This window comes from Atta cephalotes, assembly GCF_000143395.1.
Source record: "Atta cephalotes unplaced genomic scaffold scaffold00020, whole genome shotgun sequence".
In the NCBI taxonomy this organism is placed as follows: Eukaryota; Metazoa; Arthropoda; class Insecta; order Hymenoptera; family Formicidae; genus Atta; species Atta cephalotes.
The window spans coordinates 3,743,474-3,753,627 of record NW_012130084.1 but is presented as its reverse complement, the minus strand read 5'-3'; the positions used below and the strand labels follow the sequence as shown (position 1 = coordinate 3,753,627).

The 10,154-nt window shown below is 27.6% G+C and overlaps 1 protein-coding gene across 1 annotated transcript in view; it reads left to right on the top strand.

The window, feature by feature from the left end:
- Window positions 1-10,154, top strand: part of LOC105619308 — a 128,907-nt gene that overhangs the window by 114,571 nt on the left and 4,182 nt on the right. The window contains exons 2-3 of the mRNA XM_012200830.1: window positions 5,052-5,312; window positions 5,916-6,145. Coding sequence (XP_012056220.1) covers window positions 5,052-5,312; window positions 5,916-6,145 — 491 coding nt within the window. The remainder of the gene's footprint in view (window positions 1-5,051; window positions 5,313-5,915; window positions 6,146-10,154) is intronic.

Sequence of the window (10,154 nt, the reverse complement as noted above, 5' to 3'; positions counted from 1 at the left end):
TTTTGCACTGAGAACAAAGCGATTACGAAACTAACTGTTTCAATCGTTTCTTCATTCATTGCAAAGCCTACTAAATTAAAAAATTGTTTTTTTTTTAAAGTAGTTTGGAGGATATGTGAGTTTTTGTGTGAGAAGGTTTTTTTTTGGACAGTCCTTACATATAATATCTATACAGAACAAAGCATGTATTGTAGATTAAAATATTTTTTAGTCCGATTAAATTAAAAAAAAGTAACTTTCAAATGATGCTATTGTAATATTTGTCCATTTTTTATATCTTTATAGAGATTTTTAATCAGCTTTGATCTCATAAGCTACAAAATATCAGAGTTTCAGCAAATAACTGACATTTTTTCTATGTGATCAATGCAAGATTTGAAAGTGAACTTGTATTTGTGCAAAAGATCTAAATTACAGACAGAGAGTCAATACTTAAAATACGTAATAGATCAACATTTTTCAATTTTAAATTGAATAGTATTAAATAGTATTAAATTAAATTTTTGTAAGAGCATTCGACACACCGTTCAATATATTAGGTATGGGAAAAAGTTCGTGGCGTTTTTTTAATGCCATCTAACGGGAAAAACGCCACGAACTTTTTCCCACACCTAATATATGTTTTCAGAATGTAAAGCACGTTGGGAACATTCGTATCCCAATACTATACAATATAAAATATCTTACTCAATGCGAAGCGAGTACTTCGTATCAGAGGCACGCGCGAAAAAGAAGCAGGGAATCGTGGTTTCGTCCTGTGGAGTTTGCATTTCCAAATCGTACCCTTGGCCTGGCCGAGCGTATCCTGCAGACTAACATGGATAGAGTGAAAGCAGTTCGTTCTATTGTGTTCCTGGTTAACTACTGCTTACACAAAGCCTTGAAAAGCCAACGAATTATTTAAAAAGACTTGTTATTCTGCAAGGCGAATGCCACTGCAAAACCATTGCAAAACCACTTGTTAGCTAAACGGGAACGAACTTTCGACCGAAAGAAAAAAACACTGTGCTCACGTGGAGAAACGGAACTTCGACACTCACGTAAATTAATGAAAACTATTAGAGAGTATAAAGAGTGTAGATAAAGATGGATAAATATAAAACATTGCATTGATATAAAACTTCCAATTTAACGTATATTGGTTTTGTGGTCCGGCTTGTTTAATAGAAAAATATGTAACTATGTCCGAAACGATGTAAAACATCGATGCACCGTAAAATTGAGTGTTATCAAAATAGGATACTCAAAATAAATCAATAAATGTCATGTGACTATGTAACTACTAGCTCTGTGTATGTTGACGTACATGAGAAGAAAGAAAATAACTATTCAACAATTTTATTCTTCTAATTGTTCTTCGATATTTTGCCAACGCCGCATCGTTACGACAATCATCATTGTCTTTACATAAACGGGTTTACAAATTTAAAATGAAATAGCCTTCTATATTTTAGGCAATATTTATGTCTTCTATATTTTATGATAGCACTTTATGATAGCAAAACTGTTTCAATATCAAAATAAATGAATATAGTATACCGACACATGGGGCACAAATAGTAAATAATATATTAGCAATCCATAACGGAATAGTGACATGATATAGCGGATAACTTAGTAATAAATTTTGAAGGAGGTCACAAGAGAAAATAACTCGAAACATGTATCTATTTCTTTGCGAATGAGTCTTCGCTCAACAAAAATAATATAATGGTATAACTATTTCAAAATTTGTTAATATTTCAAAATTTTATTTATTTCAAAATGATTATGAGTTTGACATTAAACGGACAACAAGTGCTAAAAATAAAATCGCAGAGAAAGTTACTTTTGCAAATAAATATCAGTATATCACTTTGTGATAAAATACAGTAAAAATACTTTTCAGTTATTTCCTCTTGGAAAATGGCGCTTATTGTTATCAAAGTTTCGATTACGTAGAATGATTACGCTATTATTATATGTGTATCATTTAATGCAATAAAATTTATCTATAATTTTTTTGTAAATTGTACACATTATCGATAGAAGAACGAGTACGAATGAATTTTTTGCATTCTGAAAAGGTTTGCACGATAATAATTGGCTCTCACGATCACTTTAAATTTCAGGCCGCTTTGGAGTACTCAATTGTGTTCGGTTGATCGAATATTTTTAATTACCGCTGTATTTGTTTCGATCGCCCTGCGGATGCACGCTAAATAAATTAATGCGCGCATGTCAACTATCGCGAAGCCATTTCCCGCTGAGATTTCCATTGCGCGGTCGAAATTTTCTACAAATAACTATATTTTCCGAGATCTTTCAAGAGATTTCAACGTTAGGGCAATTTTTATAATTGCCAACCAATTAAATTATTCGAATTGTATTCTGAATTGTACCATCGTATAGCATAAGTGAGTTAAAAACTTGAATCTGTTTCAACGTGAGAACATATTGAAAAATAAATTTTATTATCAGTACTTCATTTTAATATTAATCTAATTATATATATTCTAGCAAAATTTATTTCTTTTTAAGTAATAAGTATAAATACATTTGTTTTAATTAGCTTTAATTAATTTAACATTATTTAAAAATTTAAATTATAATAAAATTTAAAATTTATTGCTCCTTTAAAGTGATATAACTCAAAAAATTAAATTTTATAGAAAAGGAGAAAATTCTTTTTCAACTTGACAAAAAATTACTGTTTAATCAAATAATATTAATAAAAAGAATATTCTTAGTATTACTTATTGTTGGATCAAATAAAATAACTTAATTTTTATGGAAATACCTATATATGAGATATTATAATTTGGTACTAATTATTGATATAAAATCTTGTATACAAATGACATATATACATCACTCTAACAATAAGTTGAGTTAAGTAAGTTAACGCAATTTTGTGATAATTTTTTTTTAATTAAACCTACTATCTCTTGAATTAGAGGGTGCGTTCCGATATTCACTGTCAGTGCTGAAAATTTATAGCGCACGTAACATATATTATATAGTTTCAGCAGTGAATATCGGAACGCAACCAGAATAGAATAAGAAAATCCTTTAATGAAAATAATACGTTCAACAAAAATACAATTAGATTTTATTTTCTTTTTAATGAGAGTTAGCATCTAATCAAAGAGCCGTATTAACATCTTAAGGTACAGACAGTTTTAAAATAAAAATGTATGGTATTAATACCACCCTGTTATTATCGTAATCTAATATAAAGATTAGTTAAAGCTTACATTGATTACAATAATTGTAATCCAGTAAAATAATAAAAATATAGAAATATGAGATGATAAAGTAGAGTAAGAAAGTAGAATATAAGTAGAGTAGAAAGTAGAATATAAATAAGAGCAATGTCTATGAATTATGAATTATTGTGGGCTTGTGAGACATCAAATTGAATTGAAATTGTGAACGATCGTTTTTGAGTTGTGATTGTGACGTTTTGATGATTTTTTTAAAAAATGAAGTTGAGTTAATTCGTTTTTAATAATTGATAGGATAAATTTTACTAACCTAACTCATTTATGATCCGATAAAAAAATGTTCATACACAAATATATATATACATATAAACATACATATATAACATTCGTAAACATATTAATATGTAATTATACATGAAATATATTCATACATGTCCATATATTCTTCTTTTTTTTATAAAATTATTGTTTAATATATAGAAGCAGGATTAGGCAGTATTTGAAAGACATGTATTTAAAATACATATTTAAATACATTTTTGTATTTTATATTTCGTATTTAAATACTTTTTTGAGAGTATTTTGTATTTTGCATTTAAATACTTTTTTAAGTATTTTGTATTTTAAATTTGTAAATATTAAATATATTTAAATTATATAAAAAATTTTTTTTGATTAAAATCATACTATTGTTGACACAATCTAAAGTGTGTTCTATTTCATGCATGATGTGCATAATGCATCATTTATCCTTGTTTACATTTGAATTGGAACAATAACCTTTATAAGCGTTATGTCTCAGCTAGGAATGGGCAGTATTTAAAATACGTATTTAAATACATTTTTATTTTATTGAGAGTATTTTGTATTTGAATACTTTTTTGGTTAATAATATTTATAATAAAAATAATAATAATGTGAGAAAACAAAAATAATTACAAGAATAATTTTCGCATTTGTTTCTTTTAGAAAAAACATTTTGGGAGAAGTATTATTTTACATTTCTTCAAACTTGATTTTTTTTCTAAAATAAACCATGCAAAAATTATCCTTTTAACCCTTTTGAGAGAGGCACATTTTTCTTCTAAACAAATTATTGAAATCATCAGGTTATTTATGGATTTTCAGGGTCGCTAATTACGATTCTGGTCAGAATTACAAAATAAATGAATAATAAATAAACTTATAAAAGATCATTTTCCAAAATTTTCAAAATTTTTTTTCGGAAAAATTAACAAGTGGAAAATTCTGAAAAATATATATATTATATAGTTTCAGATATGGAGTACACGCATAAAATTTTTAGAGCTCTTCACGTTTAAGAATAGCCGAATTTCTGAAAAAAAAATGAATTTTTTTACATTAATTGTTTATAACAAAACTGTAAATAAATAAATTAACGTAATTTTTCATGAAAGTTGTATAATTTAAAAGTCTAAAAAGAACTCATATGTGCATTCAAACTGCAAAATAGATCAGAAATATGGAAAAAACTGAGAACAAAAAAGTAGGACATATATGTGCCCTTCAAAGGGTTAATTATACAGTAATTTAAAAAAGAAAAAATGATATATGAACATTCCATAATTATATATGTTTATGAAAGTTTATACATGTTTATAAATGTTTATATATGTTTATATATATATATATATATATATATGTATACATATATTTATGCATGAAAAATTTTTTACCGGGCTAATAACTTGAAAATCATATATCTTGAGTATTGTATCACTTTTAAGTAAGGAAACACTATAATAACTATAATATATAAAACGTACTATTTATGTTATAAGTATTTAAAAATAACAAAAATCATTTGTGCTTTTTGTCGTCTAGGTGCCGGGCTAGAGATACGAAAGCTGGACGTACCCAGTATCGCCGATCCAAGGTGGGAGACGGTATTACTCAAATGTGAGTATGATCTCGGTGGCAAGGAGCTGTATTCGGTAACGTGGAACAAAGACGGCCAAGAGATCTTCAGATTCATGCCGGGATCAGCGACGCCTAAGCGACCTCAAAATATCAGCGGACTATATATTGACCTCAATCGAAGTGACCACAAACAAGTGACACTTTTGGGCCCATCTATTGGTAAAGGTATATGACAGTAATTTACAAGAATTTTAAGCAAGAATTATAAGTTACATCTATTACTATATATTTCTCATGTAAAAGATGAATCCTTTATGTGTATGGAAAGAATAATTTTGCTGAAATATTTAAAAATTTAGATAGATCTAAAAATAATTTTATTGTATCAAAATTATGTAGGGAACTCAAGAATAATGAGTAATGCTGCAAAAGTTTTGACAATCTATTTGCAAATAATTTGAGCATAATTATCCTGAGCATAATTATTTTGATAATCCAACCAAATTATTTTCAAATCTGTCTCTAACTAAATTTTTAGACATATATTGATACTTCATCAGCTTCATATAAAAATCATCTCGTATACTATTAAAATCATTTTTGTAGAAGAGTATAATTTTAATATGCAGATTATTAGAGGAATTAAAGTAAATGTCAAAAATTTAATGATTTAATCAGACGTTTAATGTAGTTTAATTTTGCCTTTTAAAAAATCAACTTCCATTTTGTCGTTATTTAGATATATTCATGAAATAAAAGAAATATCTTTTTCGCCTCTTTTTAAGCTTATTATACTTATAGTGTCTTTTCTCTAACTTAATATTGCAGGTAAAGTCGACTTGGCGGGGTCTTACGGCTGCGAGGTGTCATCCGAAGCGCCGAGTTTTGAGACAGATTACAGAGAGGCAAACATGAGCGTGGCCGTACCTCCTCAAAGTTCTCCGATACTCGAGGGAATGCGACCTTCTTATGAAATCGGCGAGATCCTCCAAGCGGAGTGCACGTCAGGGTTAAGTTACCCCCCGGCAATTTTAACGTTCATCTTGAACGGTAAAGAGGTGAGTCGATGATATTCGTGAGTGCGAGAGTTAGGATTACGCCACTTAAAGACGTATGTTACATCTAAAACAATATCAAAAATATATAAACTTTATAGATTGTTCTATTATTACGATTGAATATCTATGTAACATTTGAGAACGATTCTCTTATTAGTTTAAAAGTTATTTAATTTTTTGTCTTGATTTTTAAAATCACGTTTTGTAATATTTATTTGCAAATTTGATGAGGAAATAACGTTAAAAATCAAATTTTATATTGGATTATATACTGAATCCACTTAAAAATCATTGAACCTAAAACTGCAGAAAAATGTGGATATTTTGGTACATAAAACCATTAAAAGCCAAATTATTGTTTTTTTTTGCAGTTGGTTTCAAAGTATATTTACGAGTTAATAAAATTTTTTTAATGATATTGACAGATATTAGATTATTTTGACTGAATATTTGGCTGTTTCTTTTAGCTGGTATTGTATAGTCAAACATCCTTAAATTTTCAAAGATCACATAAGTTTTAAAAAACAGTCAGATAAACTTCCATAATTCTCCACGTTCATATACTTTGTATACGAGGCATGTTTTCAAATTTTCGCTTGATTTTTAAATTATTTCATTAGATCATTTATTACATAAAGAAGAACTTTTTATTTATCTAAAGCAATTGTCAATTGAACGCAAATTTTCAGTTTCCAGCGTTTCCTCTTTCGATAGCTTCTGACTTAACAAACTTATTGAAATATTTTTGTTAAAATTGATCAAAGGAATATTTATCTTCGAAATATTATCTAACTACTTTAGGGCATATCCCTGTAGCGTCAGCAAACGCGAAACGAGCGAAAATTTCGTAATTAATTAATCGCGCAACGTAATCCAAAGCTCGCTTCCGCGGGCTGTTGAGCGGGCATGGTAAACTAGGAACCACATAACTCCCATTATTCAATGCTACGCTGCGCACGTCATTCGCGAGAAGGTACTACTCGGTTTATTCAACGACAATTTGTCAAGCGAGGCCAGTTTGCGTGGGCATTTTTATTTCGCTCACTGACTGGTCGCACATTCAAGTCTCAATAAATACAATCCTATGAGTCACAAATTAATTTCTCGAGAATAAACTCGCGGGATTGCGATAAAAATATGCTATTCGTACAATGAAAATCATAACTCAAACAAAATTGATGTAATAAATGACGTTTTAAATATTATTTTTTTTCAAGAGACTCGACAATTAAAATAATCTGTTACACTTCTTTCTTTAACAAGTAATGGACAGGCAATCTCTTATGATTGATTATATTATACAAGTAAAGAAACATCTGGATCAGTTTAATATATTACTTTATTCGTTGAAGAGAAAAACGTATCTATTACATACGTATGTATTATAGAAACCGAAATTGAAAAAAAGAGAGTATAAACATAAATTTAGAAGAAAAATTATGCGGTTTACGAGTTATTTCTGTTATTTCATGTCTTAAAACATTAAATGCCAATGTTTCGTGAACATTGATAATTTGTTTCATCAGCGAGAAACAATCTAATAATATAGGGCGCCTTTATAGAATCGCCTCATAGAACAAGTCGGAATGGATTCCGATCGACATTATTCAATTATTCCCTAGATTTTTATTGTGTTTTCTAAGGAAATACGAAATAATTCCAATCGGAATTCATTCCGACATGTTCTATAACAGGTATTCAGGCCTAGTAAGCAAGAAACATTAGATCAACATTTTGAAATATTGATTTTATGTGAATTTCATTAACATTTTTATCTAATAAATCTTTTATAAATATAATTATATTAATATTATGTAATAATAGGATATTTCCGAACTTTAAAAAATATTTTCATAACATAAATTCCTAATATTTCGTAAATATTTGGAATACTACTCAACAAAAAATAGGGAACACTTTCGGAAAATATATGAAAGCTGGAAATCTCTATTTTTAAAATCGATATAATTTATATTTCAATCTGACGGATTCTTTACAATTTTTTTTCACCAAATTATTGAACATTGAAGCAAAAATGATGACTTTTGTTTCAATGTTGAATACTTGGTGAAAAAAAATCCTACAACGTTCAATAAAAAAAGAAATTGAAGATAAAGATTCACTCTTTCGGCTGCTGTAAACCGTATTTTTGTGTAATTTTTACTTCACGTTAAACCTTTGTAAAATTTGTATAAAATTTTCAGATTTGACGGATATCTATTTGTGTTCGTATAGCTACGTAAAAATTCAATCAGATTGAAATATCAATTACCGATTTCAAGAGTAAAGATTTCGAGCTTTCAAATGCTTTTTTGATTTTTTTGTCCGCGATGATTTTTCACCGAGTTTCACGATATTCTGATATGATATTGCGCAATTTTGAGCGTATTCGAAAGAGTTCCCTATTTTTTGTTAAGTAATATAGTATAGAACGTTGAAAGAATGTTGTTGAGATATTGCAATGTTAAATATTGATGTGTGAATGTTTTTTTAATATTGAATCTTTGTTGACTTTTCTATATTGATTATTAATGTTGCTACAACGTTGTTGTAGCAACAATATTGATCAAATTAATATTAAAGTTGCTCACCTGGGAACAGTATGCAATATCGTTTATAGGTATATATAGGCAAAGTATTGTAATTTTCTCATATTTAAAAATTACATAAGATAGAATAAAAGGTGCAATATTACGAAATTCTTCACCCATGTTTTAATGAAATAATTTTTAGAAAGTGACCCAAAGGCTTTAAGATGAAAGCAAATAAAATGTATTTTAAAAATATTTCGTTTAATTTTATATAAAAATTAATTCAAGGATTGAATGTTTTTGGAAATTTATATAATATTGAATAAATGTTGAATCAATATTCTCGAATATTTTTGAATTGTAACTACAAGATCTACAAGATGTTTATTATTTTAACGAATTTCTGAGATGTTGATTCAATATTGCATAATTTCATTATAAAACTTTTGTATAAAAATTTTTTTTGATATCTTAAATAATTTTTGAGATATAATTGAGAAAGTTAGAAACCTTTTTTTCCTAGAAAGATTTGTTTAGACATCAGTTTTCTGCACTTATATTTTTTAAATTTACGTATAATTCTTATATGTATACAAAATTTATTAATATCATAAAATTTCATAAAATTTGACACTTCATGAGATTTTCTTTGTAAGTGTATTTTGTAAGTGTACTTTGCTTAAAACTTTTTAAAATCCAAATTTATTAATCTACTAATTTATTAATCTAATGAAATCTATGGTTTTTGTATGGCCTATACTGTAGAAGCATTCAATAAGAAAATACTTTTCCTTTGAAATGATTAAGGGGATGCTGGAATGATCAAATTATCGACAAAAATCTTCGAATTGAATGAACGGAATCAAAAATTCTTTTAAGGCGATTAAAGTAGCAAAATTAAGTAGTGCAGTAGACTTTATACTAAAATCAAAAGAAAGTTAAGTAAATTTTTAACTTTTTTCGATTTTAATATTAAGTCCATTGTACCACCTTCTAATTTTGCATCTACTTTAATTCTGTAAAACGATTTCTTATTCAGTCAATTTGAAGATTTTTATACTGTAATATCGATAACTTGGTTATTTCAGCATCCCTTTAAGACACTCATATTTATAAACTGGCCTTAAATAAATATTTATACAAGGTGTCCCATAATTTGGCCAATCTTTTGTGTGACTGTAGAGCGGATTAAACTGAGTCGAAAAGTCCTCTACTATTTTGCACTTTTTGCAGTAGTTAACAAGATATTAATTACTAAAAATTGCCAAATACTAAAAAAATACTAAAAAATTACTAAAAATTACAAAAAATTGCCACTTGAATAATTTTTTACTTCAGAGAGTTCAAAATAAATACTATCAACTTTATAGAAAAACTGTAAGAGAAATTATAACAAAAATCATTTATTTTCTTTTCATAGAACTCTAAAAACTTCTTCAGGAATTTTTTACAGAATTTTTTAATACCGTATCTTCTCA